Source organism: Amphiura filiformis, chromosome 10, assembly GCF_039555335.1.
Source record: "Amphiura filiformis chromosome 10, Afil_fr2py, whole genome shotgun sequence".
Lineage (NCBI taxonomy): Eukaryota > Metazoa > Echinodermata > Ophiuroidea > Amphilepidida > Amphiuridae > Amphiura > Amphiura filiformis.
Window position 1 is genome coordinate 63,115,648 of NC_092637.1, and position 24,184 is coordinate 63,139,831.

General features: G+C 35.9%; 1 protein-coding gene across 4 annotated transcripts in view; it reads left to right on the forward strand.

Annotated features, from left to right (window-relative positions):
• The first annotated feature begins 683 nt into the window (after positions 1-683).
• The window catches only part of LOC140163146 (sodium/potassium-transporting ATPase subunit beta-1-interacting protein 1-like), a 155,105-nt gene continuing 131,604 nt past the window's right edge, over positions 684-24,184 (forward strand). For 3 of the 4 annotated variants that reach the window (XM_072186524.1, XM_072186525.1, XM_072186527.1), the window contains exons 1-2: positions 684-905; positions 3,592-3,729. In XM_072186524.1, coding sequence (XP_072042625.1) covers positions 846-905; positions 3,592-3,729 — 198 coding nt within the window. In that variant the 5' untranslated portion in view covers positions 684-845. The remainder of the gene's footprint in view (positions 906-3,591; positions 3,730-24,184) is intronic. The other variant, XM_072186526.1, reaches the window with a different exon arrangement.

Genomic DNA, 24,184 nt, shown 5'->3' on the forward strand with positions numbered 1-24,184 from the left:
TATTTGAACATGTTCCTAACGTTTTCCTACACCTTTTTGGGGTGTAATATAGAAACGGTGCCCAAAATATCTGTGCCAAAAATCGCTTGCCCCCTTTCGACCTGCCAAAAAATGCTTGCCTCCTCCCCTTTTGGGCTGCCAAAAAATCTCTGCCCCCCTATAATTCACCACCCCGGGGGTACACAATGTGTACACAAACTACACATAGTTATTGCACCAGCCCTCAATTTTGAACAAAATGAAGGCAATTATGGCTTTGTAAAAGTTGTCAGTCAGCATTGAAGAGAATGACACAGATGTGATATATCGTATAGCCCCCTCACTTTGGCAAATTTTAGCAAGTCACATCAAATGTTGTCGAAAACACGGCTTGTCGTAAGCAAGTGCAAAGTTCCATATCTCATATTCGGTCCTCTGATATGGGTTAACCCATCCTGACTTCTACAAATGAGACTACTTACCGATTTACTGAATACCACAAGCTAAATATCCTTACGCAATTTATTTTCACTCGTCCTAATTTTCCATATTATGCATATCTTACTCTAAAAAGCCATTTATTTCGAACATATGATATTTTTGTAACATATTGAATAACTTTTTAATTAGTTTAAAAGATTATTGAGTTAGTTACTTGAGTACTATTTTAACAATTAGTAATTGGTGCGCATTCCGACAGAACTACTCAGCTGTGTTGTGGGGCACCACATTTGTTGATGTTTTCCCACGGCAGTTTACTGTGACTTTGTGAAAGTCATCACTATGTTATGCGGTGTATGGAGTAGTGCTATGTGGTACACTAAATAACTTCTTTCGTGGATTTATAAATGAAGAAATAATTACACATGATCATGGGGTGCTGTACGGCGAGATGTACACTTATTACGATATGTTTTCTGCAGTTGGTGAGTACTTGAGATGACGCGACGCGCGATACTCATACTGAGTGAATGAATGACAGCTGCATCAACACACTGCATTGGCATGCACCGTGTCTGTGAATCCACGTACGGTGTTTACAATTCAGAATGAACGATACCGTACAATGTATGAATTAATGTTTTTAAGTATCCGCTACCATGGCTACAGGAACCTATACTGTGGTTCTTTTTTTTTTTTAAATCAGAGTAAAGCTAGTACAAGTAAGTACGTTGTCCTCATTGAATGCATTCACAAATTGCTCGAGAAGTCTAGCCGCCCAAGAATTTACTCACCGATACTATAACTAAAATATATATACTATAGGTACCAGAGTATGCTAGGTGAATTCAAATTTGCCATCAAACTGCATCATTTTATATATCAAATTAAAGCCCTTGAGTAAACAAAGCCAAAACTGAAAACCTTTTTTCATAGCACTTTCCGTAGCAAAGTTACACCTTGTCAAAGATTGACTTTCATCAAAAAGATTCAGCTAGCAAAATTCCCCAAAACGGCATTTCGGGGGTGTTTCTAGATCTTAGTCTCATTACGATAGCAGCTTTTTTTAATGGAACTGCTATCAAAATCCCTCTAAAATTCCATGTGCAATTGTCTTATCACCATTAAAAATCATATATTTGGGTCAAGTGAAGTATAGAAAACATATTTATGTAAGTTTCCTTCTTCGGCCAGTTGTTTTAAATTTCTATGTATGCATTGACCTTTTTGGCGATTTTGGCTGACTAGCAAATGTGTTAGCTAAGGTTTGCCTGGGATACCTATATACCGTACTAACTACTACATGTATAGCATCACATTCTAGGCTAGAGACCATTGCATTCAAAATCTAGTCGGATTCGGTGAAGCATGACACCCTGTAAAGCAATGGAAGTAAACACAGCCGATCACTACAGGCGATTGCATCAAAAATGTTGCTAAAATTACACTTCTGCAAAATTTAAAACTGTCAATAGACAAATCTTGCGCAAAAGATACAGTTGACTCGTCGGTCGAAATAACTTTGATTTAAATTTCAACATCAACAGAATAAGGGACGCACCATTAGATTCTCAGGCCAGGGTGGGGGTAGGAAGTTTTTCAAAAAAAAAACTTCACCCACTACATGAGCAAAAAAAAAAACTTTCCCCACCAACACTCCAACACTAAAAAAAAAAAAAATCCCCACCTAACTGTGTATAATGCATAAAATTTAAAAAAAAAGTATCAGTATCAAATGGTGCGTCCCTAAATAAACTCCAGGGGGGTGCAAAAAATTGCACCGCTGTCCGACCAAAAAACGATAGCAAATTACCGGGAGTACTTTAGCTTCGAATGCGTAACTGTCGTGTGCAAATTGGAGGCTAGAGGTTTTGTGTAATTATTCACAAACTGATACTACATGTATGTAAGGCCCTTCGCACTTGATAAATTAGTTTCCTGTTTATCGCCTGCGTCCAAAATTGAAAATCTCAAAATAATTAATTACCATATATTTTATTTTTATTTCTAATTTTCTCCTTTAAAATAACTTTCAACTACTTCTACTTGCCATTTTCTGACTTTAATAAATATCAACAATATTGATTTAAAATGAACAAAGAGTGCAACTCCACCTTCACTTATTTATAAAATCAAATATTGTTGTGAAATAATTAAATGCCCGCTCTAGTCAAAACGAGTCAATAGTTGCTTGTAATATAGTTCAAACTAAATAAAGAAAATAAAAGATAATTAATAATTAATAATTAAAAGTCACCTCGTCCCTTTTTCAAAATCTTTAACAGGAAACTAATAATCAAGTGCGAAGGGCCTAAGTATCTGTCCAACGGAAATAGAAGGCTAAGACCATACAGCAGAGTGGTGAATGAATATTACGCAGTCAAGAATAGGCTCCGTCACCCGATGTTTGGGATCCCTCACAGTCTCCCAAAACATCAAAACACCAAAAGCGATGCACGGGGGGTACCGCACCCCTGCCCAATTTTGTGCCTATTTTTGCATTTTTCTCAAAAATTATAGTGCATTGGTGACAAGTAAGATATGGGGCAAGGACTACAACATGTGCTGGAAATTTTATTTTAGCACAGACAACAGTTGTGGAGTTACAGTCAAAAATGAGGGAAAACCAATATTTGATCAATAAATCAATAACTACTTTCCTTGAGTTGCTGAATTTTCAGTGCAGTAGTTGTAGTCTTTGCCCCTATAGGCCTAATATACATGTATATATCTTACCTGTCACCAATGTGCTATAATTTTTGAGAAAAATGCAAAAATAGGCACAAAATTGGCCAGGGGTATATGGTACCCCCTTAAGACTGTCTTTATCATATTACGCTGCACGCACACAAAGTTTTGTCAACTAAAGGTCAAATTTTGCCATTGAATTTAATCTCTGTGTAATCATATGCAAGTCCCACATGTATCACATTGATATTGGCAATCGATTTTTGATTCTTCTTCTTCTCGGATACTACTTAACGTCCCAAGTGGAATTTAGGCAGTTTTGTATTAATTATGAAATGGCTGCAAAAAATGGGCATTTTCATAATTTTGAGTTTTTACTGGGGGGTCTACATTTTCCCCCATCCCAGCTCCCCCACAGTGAGTGAGCCAAGCTCATGATTCCATTCCCTCCTTTTAATTTACATTTTATTTTGTATTTTTCAGATTGCTACCGTAGAGAGACTAATCTTTGATTTCCTCGGCTACATGTGGATTCCTATAATAGCTAGTTTTGCTAATATTTTGTTAATATTATTCGGATTGTTTGGCACATATCAATACAGACCAAAGTTTGTTATCGTGGTAAGTTACACACTATTTTTTGCAGGGACTGCCTTTTGAGGAGAGCGAGAGCAATCACTCTCTACTGCTCTCTCTCTGATGAGAGTGATTTTTTAGCTCTGATATGAGAGTGATCTTTTAGCGAGAGCAATCACTCTCTACTGCTCTCTTTGATATGAGAGTGATTTTTAGCTCTCCTTAGATGACCATTCTGTCCTTACATTCTATTGTAAATGATCTAAACAGCTCTCATTGAAGGCTCCAGGAGAGCTATTTAATGCTCTCCTGAAAATTCCAAAAGACAGTCCCTGTTTATGTAGATAGACAAGCCTAAAAAAAAAGAATTTGTATTGCCCTTATGCTCCTAAAAGGCAGTTGGTCGGTAGGTTTAATTAAATTTATTTGTGTTTTTGCCAATACAATATTAAGAAATCAAAGTTCACCACAAAATGTTGTAAACAATGATTTTTTAGGGTTTCATAGGCTTTAAAAAAATATCAGAGCAGGTGCAGTATGAATTACAAACAGGCAAATATTTTCACAACATTTTTGTGTAAAAACATACATATTTTATGCCAAATAGGAATTCCAATATGAAAACACAAAACAAAACCCCGACCCTATTTTGCAGATTTTTGGTACAATAAAAATATTTTTTTTTAGGTCTTATAATAAAATGAATTATAATTTATAAATCTGTTCATCTGCGCTATTCGCTGTCATAGTGGACGTTAGCAACCATTGGTTACTGGTTCAAGCCTGGGCTCATGTATACACCTGTTCCGAAATATGCAATAGACTTTGTGTTGTGATCATTTCGATCAGTGGTTCGTAACAAAGAAAGCGTGAGCCAGTTGACCTAGCAACGGTCATACTCTAACATGCACTACAACAGTGAATACATGTACACTTATCAGGTCTCAGGCACTGAACCATTGATGCAGTGACAACTCTCCAGTGACATTCAAACTAAAGTCTGCATAAAAAGTAACTCAGCTGTTATAAATACGCCTAGATAGATTCAGAACTAATAATTGTTTTCACAATATTTCAACATAAAAAGCATTTTGATACCCCATTACCCCATTTGTCCAATTTTGTTCAATATTGACAATACAGCAGTGTTTTGAAAGAAAAATACCCCAATTTAAAAGTTGCAGTTATTGTATTGATTTGAAGGAAGCGCGAAGATAATGGCGGGCTTTACGTGTTTACAGTGCTGGCATTATAACCATTGATCGCTGTAAACTACAACTTTTAAATTCGGATATTTTTCTGTAAAAGCACTACTGTGTTGTTAATATTGAACAACATTTGACGAATGGGGTATCAAAATGCGTGTAAATCAATCATTCTTCTCGCTATGTTGAAATATTGTGAAAACAATTATTAGTTCTGAATCTATAGTCGATTTATAACAGCTGAGTTACTTTTTGTGCAGACTTTGTCACTCTGAGGTAAATGGTTCAGGAAATAGACAAATTTTGTTTTTTTGTAGTTTAGTAGTATCAGTTTTCAGATTATAAAGTGCTATGCTCATTTATTGAAATTGCGCTAGATATAAAAGCCATGACCGTATGTAAAATTAAAATGATTGCAGGAAAAAGTTTTCAGTCCATGTCGATCTCAGCTTGTGCTATTCAGCTTGTCTGTCCATTGATTTCTAAAAACTGCCCTCCTCTCTCTCTCTCATTCTCCCAAGCACACACACATTTTATTCTTACAGCATTAGGGGTGGTGCAATAATTATGTGTACCCCTGGGGTGGTGAATTATAGGGGGGATGCAAAGATTTTATGGCAGGCCAAAAGGGGGGGGGGCGACAAGCATTTTTGGCAGGTCGAAAGGAGGGTCAAGCAATTTTTGGTAGGTCGAAAGAGGGGGGAGGGCAAGCACTTTTTGGCACAGAAGTTTTGGGCACCATTTCTGTATTACGCTCTAAAATGGTAGGAACACGTTCAAATATGCAACATTTCCTGCTCGCTGTGCTCACATTATATGGTAAGGCCGTATAAAATTAATGTTTTGGTTCTCGTCCAGAGGATTTTCATGAATTGATGAGGGAGGGAGGTATTTTTTTTTTTCAATGTAAAATTAGCATTGTCAGTAGTTTCGGTCTTCTCCAACAGTGCTCGAGGAAACGATGAGGCCCTTTTTTTTCAAATGTGAGATTCTGAGGATAAACCCCTAGAGTACCACAAAAGACTTGGAAGTGATGCTTGTTCTCTAATAAACTTATTTATATGAAGATTTCATAAATCATTCCAAAGTCTAAAAAAATTGAAAAATCTAAAAAAAAAAAAATCCTTACAAATCCCAGAAATTGAGGAGGGAGGGACGAGAACCAAAATATTAATTTTACACGGCCTAAGACAAGTTAAGGTTTTAAATTTGGGTTCCCCAAAATCTTGCATGTGCTTGGGGAGGGGGCAAAGATTTTTTGGCACATCAAAGGGGGGGCAAAGGTTTTTTGGTGCATCAAGAGGGGGGGCAGCGATTTTTGGCAGATCATGCTGAGAATTCACCACCCCGGGGATACACATAATTATTGCACAGCCCCTTACTAGTCCAATACCTGGTTACCAACCTATTTCTCTCTGTCTCCCATTCTCTCTCATACCATGCTATTCCAGTTGAAATCCATACACCCCCTATGGAAGACATGTCCCACACAGGGGGTGTAGATTTCAAATTAAATGGAGCCACCCATTCAGGTACATGTAACCACACTTGAAATTCACACTCCCTGTGTGGAAGATTCAAGTCATGTCTTTCAGGGGGCGTATGGATTTCAACAGGAATAGCGCAATTTCTCATTGATGCAATATGACACCTCGCCATGGGCAAGCGGTATCTCATATAAAATCTCAATACCATGTCAATTTCTTCCCCAAATAGAGTTTTCCCCTTTTCAACCTGCTGTCGAAAAAAATGAAACAACCTGTGTTGCACGGTACGGTAAGTGGAAAAAGCAACATACATGAGGGTATCTTTGAGTACATCTGATCACCATTAGCTTTGGGGTGCAAGTAATGATTCAAGTTGGAGGCCTTTATTGATAGTGCACATGTTGTTGATGGGAAGGGGAACGATCCATAGAAATGGGGTCAGTCTCTTCAGTCTGGATTCAAAGTGGTGGCATTGCATTGCACCTGCAGGGCTGTACTGTCGATGTAGATCTGCATATCAACTGTGACTTAGTTTACTGTGCTACAATGTACAGCAGTATGGGTATCTGGCATAAGGTTCAACTTCAAAGATACAAGTTTTTTGCTGATCCTGGAAGTATCACCGAACAGTAGAGAAGTTGATTGATTCCTCCAAAACATGATCAGAGACGTAGCCGGAGGGGGGGGATGCCCTCCAAATTTGCAAACGTATATGGTCATTTTCACGGTAAAGGGTGTAACTTTGGATTTTTAACATTTTAAACCGTAGTGTTCTAATAAAGCCACAGAATTCCATGATTTTTGGCCACATAAGTCATCTAGTTAGCAGCTACCTTGGGTAGCATAATCAGCTTTGGGAGTTACTGCGTTCAGTTTTAGCAGGCTTAAATGTACTTAATATTGCCATTTTGAAAAACTATAAAAAACAGTAACATTTTTGTAAAACCCTGTGTTTTCTTCAGTTAGTTCATGGATAATTTTTCTTATCCTGAAAGTACAGTCATGTGTTCAGTAAACACTGCCACATTAGATTTAATTGTGAACGGCCCTGTATTTTTGAGAACCGGACATCAATATTTGTCGTTCGAGGTTTCATTTTCCGTTAACAATTGTTAACAAACTTTGTGGGTGTAGCTTTGGTTCATAATTCTTGGTTATTTCTTCACTTCTTCTTGATTCATAACAGTTGTTATCTTAACTTGAAATGGGTAACAAAATTATTAGCCGATTTGCAAGCTTTTAAAATTTTTATAAAATCTTGACTTCAAATAGCCGTTTTTCCGTTAACTTTTTGAAGCCTCCGAAACAAACTGTTCAGCAAGCTTGTGCAAATATAAATAAAAGAGCTCATCCAATCTATTTATCAAAATGTAGCAAAGTAGATCCTCAAGTCACATGTTTTTAAATCGTGGAGATATATATCACCGTTTGAAAATGGGACCCAATACAAACTTTCCGTTAACAATTGAAGCCTCCGAAACAAATGAAGCCTCCGAAACAACAATAAACTTAATTATCATCTATGCATATCTAAATTGGTGTGTTTCATACTGATATCTGCATTGTAATTATTACTTGATATGTGCAGAATGTCATAAATTAAAAAAGATATTGAGATTATGGTTAATGTTTGAAAAATATACTGATACCTTAAAAAGCCTGTTTCGGAGGCTTCACATGCAAAAAACACCATACTTAACAAATGGGTGAAAAAATTAATGTGTGATAAATCTACAATATCTGCCGCATAGAATCATTGATTCAATACACACAAGAAAATAACAGCTTAGATGATCCCAACACTGTTGTTTTCAAAAAAACTACTTCTGCAATGTTTAACAATTGTTAACATGAAACCTCCGAAACAAAAAAAAATGACTTGCTGTGATAATTTAATTTTTGTCACAACTGAAATTCAATACTTAGAAGCAAAGCATGAAAATTGGTAATTGTGATATTTTTTACCTATTTTTTATGTCAACTTGTAGTAGTTAGCTAAATATTTTACTTTTATGATCACCTGTGTTGTTAACTGAAGCCTCCGAAACACAAATCGCTTGAATTGCCAATTCTAAAAAATAACTCCAATTTCTGTGAAACTTGGCTGGGAGGTTCCTTTCATCAAGTAGTATTTGTACATGAAGTTAGACATTCAAATTATTTTAGGAACCCAATTAAAACTTAAAAAATATGTTTAAGGTTTGGAAATTTCCATTGTAAATGACACTTGATGTTAAAAATTTTCAAAACTGCAATTACAAACATAGCAAAACATGGTATAAAATTTAACTTATATCTGTTGACTTACTTTGGAATGGAATTTCACATGTATTCCAGCTTTCATGTCAAAATTTTCTGAGGTTATGTAAAATACATTTTTCTTAGATTTTAACCAAAATGTTATGCAAATGTCAAATTTTTTATTAGAAATCAAAAGGTTTAAGCCTTGAAACATTATTTTACTGGAATTTAAGTTGTTTCTATGCATGATTTCAGTAAACAGAAACATATTTAAGTGGTTTGAAATTTTGACCCTAAAAATCAAAAGTTACACCCTTTACCGTGAAAATGACCATATACAAGAAGTCCTAAGATTTAAGAATGTGCGACGGAAGTGAGCCAAAAAATCAGATTTTTAGTTTAAAAAAGGTCCAAATTTGGGGGAAAAAGTCCACTTTTTGCAAAGTAGCCTCCCCCTTGTAAAAAAGTCCACATTTTTTTCCAAAATCAGCACCCCCAAAAAAATCCTGGCTACGGGCCTGATCAGAGATTGAGCACATGCATTCGAGAAGCCATTTGGCATATTTTCATTGCATCACTATCAATTCTGGAATAATTTTTTTTAATGTTCTTTTTCATCTTTGCCAATAAAAAATGTATGATTTTGCCATGAGAATCAAAATTTGATTCTGGCAAAAAAAACCCACCAGAATAGTTGCATAAATTAGAAAATAAAAAAGTCATGACCAGTCCTTGAGATACAGATTTTGTAAAAAAGAGAGTGTACAATATGTACATAGCAAGAGAACAAATGTTGTGTGTGATTTTTATCATCCCTTATTGAAGTAAATAGCCAATGCTATCAGGTAACCAATAGGTAGCATTTGTTGAATAGCAAATAGAATTAGCTCTATAGGATGACAGTTCCGAGTCAGATCGGGTTTCTCCTGTTGGGTCTCACCAAACACGTATTATCGGGATTACGCTCCGATGTAGAGAGGAATACTGGGTTACCTGGCTGATGTCCATAAAATGATATACATTACAAGTAGTTTGTTCATAAGGGGAACAGTAATTGTTTTCTATTTTCCCCCCAAATCTAATTTATAGGAACATTAATTGATTAATTTTTGCACTCAACACAGCTTCTGAGAAAATAGAGACATGCAAATTATGTTCTTTTATTTATGGAATGATTCTATGATACAACCAGTGTACAAATTAAGTGGTCATCCTGAAGCCCAGATTTGCTGGCGGATGACCAGAAATTCACTGCAGGTTATCCATCGGATGCCCATACTTTATGAAATTTTTAAAAACATATTTTCCCTTTTGGAGTGTTACGTGACCTAAAGCTAATTGCTAGGGTCATTCATGGTTGATTTTTAACAAAATGTGTTTTTAATATGCAAAGTTTTAATTTAACTTTAAAGAAATTTTTAATTTTAAATAATATACGGATGGCCAAAAAATTTGGCGGATGACCAGATTTCATGACCTGGTCATCCGCTGGATGACCTGATTTTGTTTCTTAATTTGCACACTAGATACAACAGTACTGGACTGGATCTATGATTCTTCAAATATTTTTAATTGGGCAGCCTGACTACACGTACACAAAAACTGTTTCCAAAAGACCCTACACCTTCCCTACATCTGCACAACTCCAAATTTGCTTGATATGTTGTAAACTCTATAGATGCAACTGGACAATGAGTCACTAAATATGCAACATCAGCTATTGAAAGCACTTTTCCTGTAGGCCAAATCAATAGGGCAATGGCCAGAAAAGCTGCTTTATAATTAGCATGTTTGCTATCAGTCAAAGGCAATAGCTGACATAAAATTTACTATTCTAATGAAACAAAATCAATTAAGAAACATTTTGATTTAAATTTTGATGAATATTTGGGATGATATTGATATTGAAGATATGTACCCAGTACAAAGCCCCAATTTAGAAGCAAAACTACATTGTTTTTTTTTTTTTGTTTTTTTTCTTCTTTTGCTTGGTGTCCTCATTCAGTGGATGTTTTAAGGTATGCTCTGGAAGACCAGAGGATACCTTAAAATATGAGATCTAATAAATGAAAAGGAAAAAATGAAACAAGAAAAGCCAATCCTGGGGGAAGGAAAGATTTGTGACAAATTGGACCTTTTTGGGGCTGATTTTTTTTTAAAGTGGACTTTCTTCCGCTTTCTTCATACCCAATTGGGTGGAGTCTGGGAAGATTTTTGGAAAATTCTGAGTGAATTTGGGCTGATTTTGAGAGGATTTGAGGCAACTTTTTTTTTACCTTGCATGATTCGGGGAGGGGGTTTCCACCGGTACCCCTTTCCCAGTTCTATGGGTCTGAACAAAACACAAAATAAAACACTACAAGCAAACAAAAAGCCTGGCATTAGGCTTGTGGCAGCTTTTGCTCCTGAGTAGGATCCCACCTGTCAGTGATATAAGACTGGGGGCAATTGAAGGGGGTAACATACAAGTCATTATAGTGTCATGACAGCTTGTGGTTATATGGGTGCAAATGGATTCAATGGCCAAGTGATTGGTGATTGACAAATGGGTAGACCACATCATATAGTGTGGTTGAAATTCAGTGGGTGAATCACAGATCATTGCTATTCATAGCTGGCTATTTAATGTCAATCAAAGTCCTGATGTAGAATTAATAGACAATCAAATACATTTACGTGTTTAAAAAGGAGCACTTTGTGATCCACAGTCTCACCCCCTTCTCCAACTTAAAAATAAAAGCGATTACAATACCATTAGAAACCTGGGACTACATCATGATTGTGTGCACACAAGCTTTCTTTGCAGATAAGGGCTTCACACAGATGTCTTTTCAGGCTGACAGCTCAATATTAGTTTAGTTTAGTTTAGTTTAGTTTAATATCTTTATTGCACAAAATATCAAAATGCGGTGTGTGGTGCAAAAGGGCAACCCCGAACAGGCACGCAGGCCCACTGGATGGGGGCCCTTGTACACACACCAAAATAAAAGAACTAAAATTACACAGTACATAATTATAAGCATATTTAAAAAACACTATAAAAAACATTAAAAATACAATAAAATACTAAAATTGAGTTGCCAAATATAGGGTAAGACATCGCATAATTCAATAAACATTAGTGAAATTGCACAAGGTAGGTAAACTGATAAGTTCACAATTTGCAAATGTTCCCCACACAAATCCAAGAACACCTCGGCACAAAGATCCCCTACACACCCCAATGACGCTCCGCACAACACCGTAGCACCATATCAAATTGACTGATCAACACTCACACTCCTCGTCTGATTCCTGCTGGAACTTGACGTTGGTGGCGTCAATTTGAGAAAGGACCACAGTGCAGCACGAAACGCCACCGAGGCATGCCTAAGACCTCCGTACCGAAGCGTTTCCGGACATGTACAGAAGAAACATTTGCAAAACAAAATCGGTTGAACTTGAACTCAACTTGGACTCAAACTCTGCTGGCTGGACTCAGACATGCAAGACTTGGTAGACTTACTTTAAGACTCAAACTCTTTTGGACCCAAACTCAACATATGGACTTAAAATTGTGCTGGCTGGACTCAGACACAGACTTATGGACTCAAACTGTTGGACGTTCTTGGACTCAATCTCCACTGAACTCATGACTCAATTTGGACTCTAAATTTATTTAAAAGTGAACACTGGCAAACATTCAAAGGCAAAATATTTTTTTATTGATGCCTGATGTACATTCACGTAGGAATATGAAACCATTTTATAAACAGTTCCGAGTCGACAAAATAGAGAGAGATGTATTAACTACGTAGGGTAAAAGATATAAATCAGAGGATGGGGGATTTTTAACATATTTAATTCAGACGTGATGAGGTTGCCAAACAAAATATTTACATAATGATCAATATACAAATGTAAACTTGATTGAAAAGGAATGGAGCTTGATTGAAAAGGCATAAAAATGGTTTAATATTCCGTCTGTGTGCAGAATTTTAAATTTAGGTGTGAGCTGCTTGTGATTTCTTCCTTAGAGAGGGTGCATGGTGAGTGCATGAAGTGTGGTGGGTATACTGTAAAAGTGAAAATTTTTGCGCTTACATTCTTGCGTTCCAAGCTGCTACTGCGAACATAAAATCGTGGGAATATGTTTCTTTTGTGTATAGATCAATGTAAACTTAGAATCGCAAATTTATAAACAAGGGAAACAGTTTAAAATTGGAAAAGCACGAAAAATTAATTGCACAAAAATTTCCATTTTTTATAGTAAGTACGTACTGTAAAAGTGTAAATAATAATATTTTGGCATGTAATTTTTCACAATTGCCAATTTTGAACTACTCTTTTTTTAAATTACCTTATTTGGTCAATCCGTGTCAAATCACCCAATGGGTCCAGCTTGACTCTCATCTAGATTAATGTTGCCCTTATGGTCGAATGAAAGAATCCAAAGTTCTGTACGTTATTTTGTTTTCCTGTGACAGCCTGTCAAAGTTGGATGGGATGGCCATTCTTTGCACAGAAATTGATAAATTTCTAAAGATACTAACTTTGGGGACCCCTATTTCCAATAAACCTTCTGTTTGTATCAACTAAGTGTGACCCAGTTCAAATAATTTCACTCAAAATGTTGAACTTTCGGAAATGCTCATTAATAAAATAGCCATGCAAAAATGAACAAAATTACAGGTTTTTCACACAAAAAGACAACTTTGACCCCCTAAACACAAAATTGTCAGTTTCTTATTGAGTTGTTTTTAAAAACTCCACATACATGTACAAAAGAACATTGCATTCCATGATGTTGAGGAAGATACAGCGCATGCAACGCTTACTTTTTTTTTCTAATTCCTTCTCGAAGTTGGAAAGTTTCCAAAAAAAACTTGGCAGGGGGAAGCAAAACCCTTAATTATTTTTTTCTTTTAAATCGGTGATGTAAGATATTTGTTCCCAGTAGTTTATCTCCCTATGGATAATATAGGTACACAGTCTGCATTGACGAGACCAGGTCACCTCCCTGCATTCTACATTGTATGGACATAAACAACCTTCTAAGCTTTGCCATCCAAAATGCACTCTGAACTTTTACCGCCTTTTAGAATGAGCATCCTCAATTTCTGCATGATCATGATCTTTTTAGAACCTCTGGATCACTAATAATAATGTAGTTTGATCATCATGAGGTAATGATATCACCCTCCTCTCTTGCAGGCAGGCAGGCATTGGGTACCATTGAGAAAACCATCCAGCAGTTTTGAATGGCAATTCAAATTGGTGTCAAGTAATATTGTCATGATTTCTTGCCCCAGTTCTTGTATTGTCTCTTTGCTGCTGCTTTGCCTTTTTCCTAATCATTATCAACATTGTTTTTTAAAGTATTTATTCCTCATAAATTTCTAATGGGTACAATTACACATGCACAATGAAATCAAGAGAGCCTAATATATAGGTCAAAAGGTGCAAGTTCTTGGGAGTGTGGGTGATAATAAATATGTGACCTAGATCAGTTCCTTTCCTGCAGTGTTGTTGATATCCATAGGATTTCAAACATCATCATCTCTCAGGTAAAGTCCTCTGACTGAATAAGCTTTTATGTGACCAGATCTGGTCCAATCAGGCTAAAGTCGGCATGAGATAAGTGAACAAAAACAATAGAAAACATAGGAAAATGGACGAAGGTTCATACATTTGCAACCAAGTATTCAAGAGACCATCATGGGCAAGAGTAGCAGTAGATAGAAATTAAAGGTCTGTTGTGATCATGAGCAGGGCTACATCCAACAGTGGATTGACATAGCCTAGAAAGATTCAAGAGACCTGGGGATTCAACATCAGTAAGTGTAGCCTGTATTGAGCAAGTTAGTAGTAGTCAATTTTCAAAATTTCTAACTTTAGCCTGAGTGGATCAGGTGTAGGGCATATGATTTTTGCATGTAGTGGGTACAAAATCTCATACCCCACAAATTGAAGTCAGCTTTTGAATCACTATTTTTGAATGCTGATTATTGAACTTTGTAAAGTCATGGTGTTACTAAGTATTTTGGTTCATAGGGCATGGAATCATAAGATCACATAAATATTTAGTGACAGTTCATCTATAGCAAATATTTAGGGTGATTTAAACTAAAGTTCACAATACTTCACCTGCCAAAGGCTTTGATCTATGTATAGAAAATGAAGAGTGCTGTCAAATTAGAACTGGGTTGCTCTTCATTTCAGGTTAGAATTGACAGTTTGAGGGAGGAAACAAAAGTTGACATCAACCAGTATTGAATTACTTGAACATTATCTGTAGTGAGTGTCAAACTTGAAAAATAAAAGGATGACCGAATTGGAAAAGTAACTGTAAATTTTAAACAAGAAAGAGAGAAACAAATAAACAAACAAACAAACACTTTCAAATTAATGATTTCTAGCCAATGTGACCATGTACATACCTAGAAAAAGACTCCCCTGTGTACAGACATAACAGAACATGTTTGGAAATGTACACTTCTACAATAGACCATACATGCAGACCCCCCCCGGCCCCATTTCACACCCCTCCTAGATTTCACTGCACTACCAACCATGGTGGCCCTAAACAGTAAACACTAGACTTACTAGTTGTATAAACATGCATTTTGTCAAAATACCTATTTTTAAGTTTGCCATTCCATGTAAGTTAAATATACACAAAGACCAGATGGAAAATGTCTTGTGCTTTCACCAGCGAGATCATCAGTTGATTGCCACCTGTCTTGGGGAGTTTCGGCCCTCTTATACTCAAGACTCCCTCGAGGTGGGGGGCCGGCAGTGAAAGAAACACCACCTCCCGCTGGTGAGCTACTAAATAAAAATAAAACTCTGCTTCTAGCATCTGTTGCTAAATAAACAATCTGCTTCTCAGAAAATGAAACCGGCACAGGCCAGCTAACCAAAATAGAAGATCAAGCACCAGTTAGCACCCATACTATGTCAGCATGACAGAGCACGACGCTTTGCCCATATGGGGATACGCTATCACCGTCAAAAGGGTGATCTGCCCTAACAAAAATATTAACCTCAGGTAACTTTTCTTGCTCTGGACTGAGCTCCGTCCAGAGTAAAGAACAATGGGTTCCAGCACAGGTCCAGCACCGGCCCTGAGAAACTAACTCTAGAAATTGGTACATATAACAAAAGAAATTCAAGCCTGAGTCAGGCACCTCAGGAACTAGCAGGAGTATTCCAGAGATACTCAGTGACATAACTGTCAACAGTTGTACATTCATCAGCCCATTTCCTCCGCCCACTTTCCCACCCACTTTTTGCTTCACTTGTTCCACAATAGGCACTTATTGATTAGGCCTAACAGTTAAACCAATATGTATCTCCATAGTCCATGGTACTCAGGAAAGTTGACTTTACTGCATGCAGCATTCATGGTACATGTACACCACTACTCAAGTTAATATTTTTTAACTGTTTCAAGTTGTTGTTTTTTGTTTTTTCAAGTTGATATAATTTAACCATGATTCCAAGTTCATATTTTTTACCCGTTTTAATTTGAATTTTTTGCCGGTTCATGTTGATTACATGTTTTCAGGTCATATTTTTACATGTTTCAAGTTGATCATTTGTAATTGTTGATATTTAATTACCTATTCCAAGAATATATTTGCCAACTTTTTTGCCCAGACTTGGCATACTATTCCTGATGATATTTTTTGTTCATTTTATTTTTCATTATTATTCAATCATACAGGATAAAAAATTTAAGAGCCACAATCCTTTGAAGACGAGCTTATATCATGTGTTACTATCATAGGCTTTCATTTATTAAGTCGATCATGTTGTTATTTTCATGCCTACATGAAATTCTGAAAAATGAATTTGGAAGGCTTAAATACACCAGCTTGGGTCACTAGCTTAGAAATTAAAATGTCACAAAATATTTATGAAAAAGCAAGTATGAGAAAAAATAATTGTGAAATTATGTTAAACATCAATTCAATTCAGAAACATACTTTTGGAAATACAAACTGGTTATATAAAATCAATATAAAACCTTAAACCTGACCCACAACTTAAATACAAAATAAGGTTTCTTACAGGTATATGCAAATTGCAATGGGTTTGCCAGTAAACTCAGCATGGGTCAATGATGTTTATATGTAATCAGACATGGTACACAATAGGCCTACAAAGATGACCACTTAAGTTTGCTTCCCTTTTGATCAATTCAATCAATTATATTGGAACCATGTACATGTACTTGGAATTTACATGAAACACATAACTTGTACATAATTATACAAACTGGGAAAAACTCTTTTCAAAATAGCCTGAGAGCATGTGAATTCAATTTATATGTTTTTTTTGTGTGTTTTTTGCAAATGACCCTAACAATCACAAAAATCTGTACATTAAGCACAATAATTTTTTTTAATTCTGAAAATTTGCAAAATTTGGGTCGGCAATCGGCATTCATTTTGTAACTAAATGACAAAATATAGTAGACGATCAATACATAATTTTAATACAACTTTATTTTCGTAACTTATAGCAATTTGGACAAAAAAGAGAGCTTTTCAAAATTGACTAAAATTTGAATCGACTTTTCCCTTGAAGCACACAGATATTGATCACAGCGGAGTGAGCATTCATCTGTTAGGCTGAATATCGAACCTGTAACAAGAGGTAGCAGAAATAACCATGAAGGATGAAATATTTGTCACTTTTGAAACTGGGCCATTAATTATAATTGAAATGAGTACAGCTGCTTAGCAATGCTTAGTGGAATAAAATCGCATTGTGTCGATTAGGCCCAGTAAAAAAAGAAACATCTTTAGAAAAAAGGTTGTCAGTGGTTGCCAATTTTCCAGGAGCCTTTGTAGTGTCTTCCCAAGAGAGAGCCATCTAGAAAATATTGAACAATCATTCAAAATTTGCAATCACATTTGGCAATACCAAAGTACCATTCCATCAAAGTAATAAATCAATACAGAAAGATGCTTCCTTTACGAGTTATCACTCATTGAAAGTGCTACTTTGCTATACTTTACATGAAAGCGGCCATCTTAAAGTCGTCATATTTCCTTAATTATATAACTGTTCAAGCTGATTTTTGGATATGTGATGCACAGTTAAAAATTGATTATTAAAAGATTTGGTGACCTCAGGCGACCTTTGACCTTGTATATGACCTTTGACCTCACAAAATTGGATCAAAGATGAAGAGGAAACAAATTGGTACCTATATTTCTTGAAATGTTGGTGTTCCTTACTTCTAATGTTGTCAGAAACATGCTTTGTTAAAACTTTCCAGTTCAGAAAATCATTGATCATCATCATCATCATCATCATCATCATCATCATCATCATCATATCAGTCGGCTGCTGTAGGCCTAACACCTGTAGGCCTAACACCGGGTTTTGTTCATGTTTAAAAAAAATGAAATTAACAGTTTAATGCCAATGTCAGTTAGAAGACTCTGTACTGGATATGTATAGCTGTTGTCTATGTGCATGGTTAAAGAAAAATATTAATGTGCCACTGTGTGCACCATGTAAAAGTAACGAGAAAACCAAAGTCGGAAAGCATCTTGCAGGCCGGGCTTGCAGGTTTATTCTTTTGCACAAATAGACCTAAATAGCTAACTAAATACCTCCAGAAGACATAGCATGTGTAGCAGTTATAATAGATGAAGATGCTTAATAAACATATTGATGTGCATGAAAATCCGCAAGTCAGGAGAAATATTGTTTTGGAAACCATCTTGTAGGCCTATTAGATATTTCTTTAATGTGCATGCATCGTGCGAAAATCGGAAGTAAAAGGAAGTTGGAAACCATCTTGTAGGCTTATTCCTTTGCACATAGTTAACTAAATACCTTCAGAAGACATAGCGTGTGTAGCAGTCAGATAGTTAATAACAAATATTAGTGTGCATGAAAAATCTGCAAGTGGGAAGAAATTTTTTTTAATGTGCATGCATCATGCGAAAGTCGGAGATAAACGAAGTCAGAAATTATCTTGTAGGCAGATTCTTTTGCACCAATAGAGCTTAATAGTTAAAACTAAATACCTTCAGAAGACATAGCATGTGTAGCAGTCAGATAGTTAATAACAAATATTAATGTGCATTAAAAATCTGCAAGACGGAAGATAATTATTTCGGAAACCATCTTGTAGGCCTATACAATTTTTTTAATGTGCATGCATCATGCGAAAGTCGGAGATAAAGGAAGTCAGAAATTATCTTGTAGGCAGATTCTTTTGCCTAAATACCTTCAGAAGACATAGCATGTGTAGCAGTTAGATAGTTAATATAAAAAATATTAATGTGCATGAAAAGTCAGGAGAAAATTATTTCATCAAATAATAATTTTTTAATGTGCATGCATAGTCTAGCGGTAGGCGACTACTTGCGCTGGGATCACTGAATAAGCCATTAACAAAATTCGTTAACTATGTTCAACAAGACATGCATGCCCGGCCAGGGCATTGTAAATGTAAATCGCGGTGTCACCGTTCCTGCTCCGTCATATCCGTAGACTCCGGTGCAACAAACAATAGATACACCCAAAATGAGCCCAATTTTCCGGAGTGTGCTCATTCATTGCATGCTTTAACATTAACGGAGCTCCGTCACCGGCAGAAGCAATATTCAAAAGAATGCGCCCACTTCGGAGCCCAAATCTGACGGAGTCCGGAGAGATGACGGAGGCTTGACGGAGTTTGACGGAGTCGTTCAATACATTATACTGTAGGCCCTATGGACCATCACGGCGTCTGTCTCAGCAAGCCGAAATAAATATTATCTTAATTTTATAGATCATGCATATACCAGTATGTCTTGCTATTTCTTGTTAATACCCCGGTTAATACGTTCATTTTCACTTCTTTATTTTTATTTTTCTGTTGGACGGGTACCGCTGTTATAAAGGCGTATGTTCAAATAAATAAAATAAATAATAGTAGGCCTATAATTTATTGTAAGGTGACTGAAAAAAAACCTTTCAAGTACGGTCGGTCGTTCTGGTTTATTTTGTTTGTTTTTGTTTTCTCTGGAGGCTAAATTTCCTGTAAAATTTCACCAAAATCTGAACAATTTTTAAGCCTATTTTTTAACAATGTTCCGCGATTATAATAATAATAATAATAATAATAATAATAATAATAATAATAATAATAATGATTATAATAATAATAATAATAATAATAATAATAATGATTATAATAATAAATAAATAATAATTATAATAATAACAGTAGGTCTACATTATTTTTAGATCAGAGAAATATTAAAATACGTAGTACCAACGTGTCATGCATGTGTCTCTGACCTTATTGATTAAGTGATGAAGGTGGTCTTTGGGAAATTACGTAATCAATCAATAGCTCTTTTGTACTGACTCTGTCATTAGACTGTCAATGTCAATAGGCCTATGTCATTTGGGGAAAGTCAGTTAAGTCACACTGTCCAACGGTCCAAGAACTACCTAGTATATGAAGCGTTTGGCAGCTGGGTTGGTTGTGCAACGAAAAAAAAGAAGGCTGACAACGAAGCCAATGACATCAGCAATGGGTCTACAAACATCCAACCAAAAGATGACCGGTTGTACCCCAACTCGCGGATTACCAGGAAAGAATCAGTGGCTGTAATAATAAATGCCCAGGAATAAATGTTATCCATCATCTAACAATCAACCAAGAGATCATTAGAGACATTCTGTGGAGTAGATTGTGGGCACTGTCTCGAAATATAACGTCGAGCATCTAGCATGTCTAGAGTCCATGTAGAAATTCTGCAAATTCCAAGCGGTATGTTTAGCCTATTTTTTAGATCTTTTGTTTAATATAGGCCCTATGCCTATATCATTTAGCTCGTGCGCCGAACAGGTATATGAGACATGCTCCAAATGCTCTTGTTTTATAGTCAGGTCGGTTGAAAGATGTTAAAAACATTTTAATTAGCGCATTCTTAAATGTATCATGCGTGCATGATTAGGTAAAGGCCCCTATTAATATCATTTATAATATTATTTATTTATTCATATATATATATATATCGCTTCTTTGAAAGTTAAATGATATTAGTGGACGTGGATAGTACTATTTATAGGCCTATATCTTGCTCGCGGTTTTTATGTTTGTCTCCCATTAATTATACAGTCTATATCACAATTTTTAAATCCTAAGTGCGAATTTTAAAATCATGATTTTGATATGAAAATAATCTACAAATAATAGTATTTTTGATATATACACCCAAAATAACAAACCTATGAAAGCCGTGTAGGCATATTGATCAAATAAGGCATATATACTACATTTTAACATTTATTTGAACGGGGCTTTAACTTTGTCAATACTGCTCCGTCATATCCGTAGACTCCGGTGCAACAAACAATAGATGCACCCAAAATGAGCCCAATTTTCCGGAGTGTGCTCATTCATTGCATGCTTTAACATTAACGGAGCTCCGTCACCGGCAGAAGCAATATTCAAAAGAATGCGCCCACTTAGGAGCCCAAATCTGACGGAGTCCGGAGAGATGACAGAGGCTTGACGGAGTTTGACGGAGGTTGACTGAATCGGGCAAAACATTATACTCTAGGCCTATTATAGACCTTCTCGGCCTCTGTCTCTGCACATTGTAGCTAGCCCGGTCAGCTGATATTGGTTATTGTAATTTTTATTATAAATCATCCATCTAGGGGCCTACTAAAAGTTACATAATCGAGTCATAGCCAAGTTATTTAACAGCTATCATTTGGCCGGGATGCTCCTATAAATTAATGAATTTTGGTCCATTGTCGACATGCATGTTATCCTGGCATGTTATACTGATGTGTCAGGTTTTGCGTTCAAAAACTCATCTCTATTTTCTCAGTGAATTGTTCCGTAATAAGTGTGTAATGTGTATTAATGAACGATGACGTTTGAGATGATGCTGGACTGCTGCCGTATAGCCCTATACTCTAATATCAAGTTATATTAGGCCCTTCGCACTTCATTATTAGTTATTTGTTTAGATTTAATTATTTGATCCTGCATCCTTTTGTACATGGTGTTGGTATAGTGCATTGTCGTATAGACTTATTTTTTGTACACAACAGCGGTGTTACTATTGTTTTACTAAATGAAGCATGTTTATGCTTTTATCTTTCTTTGTCCTTTATTAATTAGTAATTAGGGGATTTAATAAATATTATTAATTGCTTCAGCGACCCTGAGGTAAACAAACAAACAAAAACAAGGGTCAAAATCCTTCAATTTCTGTGAAAATTAAACAAAAAGCACCCAAATCACTACATTTTGTATCTCCCTGTGTTATAGACAAATTTTATACGTCACATTTAAAGACATTTAAAATGACTTATAAATTGCCTTATGCTGTAATGGGGTTACATTTTGTATTGTGAGCTTTAAATGCCTTTTGCTTCCAGTTGTTTCTGGGACCTGGTGAGGCGTATTGAGGTGTAACTTGGTAAGGTGGTGGTAAGGGGTTGCCCTCAGACTCGGTGCGATTTTTGGCGCAAAATATGCAAATTAGATAGCTAATTTGCATATTTAACTTAAAAATTGTTTTTGGTTGTTTTTTTGCCATTTCTCGGAGCTGGTGAGGCTTATAGCGATGTAACTTGATGTGGGTTGTGGTAGGGGTTAGTCGTAAGATCTGATACAATTTTTGTTGCAAATTGTATATTAGCCACCTCATTTGCATATTTTTTTTATCTTGTGTAAAAACAGTTTGCCATTTTTGAACTGGTGAGGCGATACAGATGTAACTTGGTTGGGTGATGATAGTTAGGAGCAATCTAAAGATTTGATGCAATTTTTGTCATAAAATATGCAAATAAGCTACCTCATTTGCATATTCTTTATTTTTTTAAACTCTTTTTGCCATTTTTCGGAACTGGTGAGGCTTATAGAGATGTAACTTGGTGGGGTGGTGGTAAGGGGCAGTCTTATTGACATTGTCATTTCCTTAAATGGTACTGTCTGGCAGCGAAGCTCTGTCCAATTTTTTCAGGAAAGCTTTATTTTAAAAATCTCTATCCCATGATGCAGTTCATATGTATGCAAGTGGCCCAGTTTCCAAGTTACGAGCCTTAAAAGTTGGTGCTTATACTTAGTTTTCATGCATTTTGAAAAATCCTCATGTATGCAGTTGAGTTCTTACTGACGGCTCTTTAAATTGGGCTGTTAGACGGCGGAGCTCTGTCCAATTTTTTCAGGAAAGCTTTATTTTGTAAAGCTCTATCTCATGATGTAGTTCTTATGTACGCAGGTGGCCCAGTTTTCAAGTTATGAGCCTTTAAACATGTTGGCGTTTTCACTTCGGGTTTCACTTCAACCTTTTCATGCATTTCATGGACTTCGTTCCTATTGACATTTCCTTAAATGGTACTGTCTGGCGGCGGAGCTCTGTCCAAATTTTTAAGGGAAGCTTTATTTTAAAAATCTGTATCCCATGATGCAGTTCATATGTACTGAAAGTGGCCCAGTTTCCAAGTTACAAGCCTTTAAAGTTGGTGCTTATACCTCCGTTTCATATATTTTGAAAAATCCTCCATATGGACTTAGTTCTTATTGACGGCCCTTAAATGGGGCTGTCAGACCATGGAGCTCTGTCCAATTTTTTCAGGAAAGCTTTATTTTGTAAAGCTCTATCTCATGATGTAGTTCATATGTATGCAGGTGGCTCAGTTTTCAAGTTATGAGCCTTTAAACATGTTGCCGTTTTCACTTTGGGTTTCACTTCAACTGTTTCATGCATTTAATGTACTTTGTTCCTATTGAAATTTCCTTATGGACTTAGCTCTTACCGATGGCTCCTTAAATGGGGCTGTCAGACGGCAGAGCTCTGTCCAATTATTTCAGATTAATTACCATTTATATTATTTTATATCATATCATATCATATCATATCATATCATATCATATCAAATTATATCATATCATATTATATTCATTTCAATTCATTAGTTTAAACAATTATCATAGCAGTATAAAGAAAAATTAAATCCAACAATTTCACAATAATTAATACACATACAAAAAAAAAAAAAAATACATTTAAGTACATCAAAGTCATTAAGATTAATATATACAGTACTATAATAAGCTTTTGTTACTATATTCCATACACTAAAATCAACAATACATGCTAAAAAACCACTAATTGTTAAGAATTCACATTGTAAAAGCCTATCCCACAATTTGCCACAATTTGAGTTATAAATAGTTGATGCTTTTGAACAACAATGTTACCAATGTAAATGATGCATGCACTTGAAGATCATTCTCCTTATGCATGTGAAGATCATTATCGCTAGAAAGCTCATTCATCATGAAAGACCTGATATGAAAATCTCATGAACACTACCACACAGCAGTAACATTGCTGGGTTAAAGCAGAGAAAATGAGAAAGCAACCACACAACCTTTATTGATTTTAACTGTAAAATGGTACTTGAAACCAGTGATTGACAGCATGTGTTGGTGAGTTTATTGTTAAGCATTTAATGATTGACATTTTGGAGGCTCAGGTGTTTACCAGAGCTCAGGTAGGACTCGGACTGAGTATGCCTGAGTTTTTCAATAGAAATAAT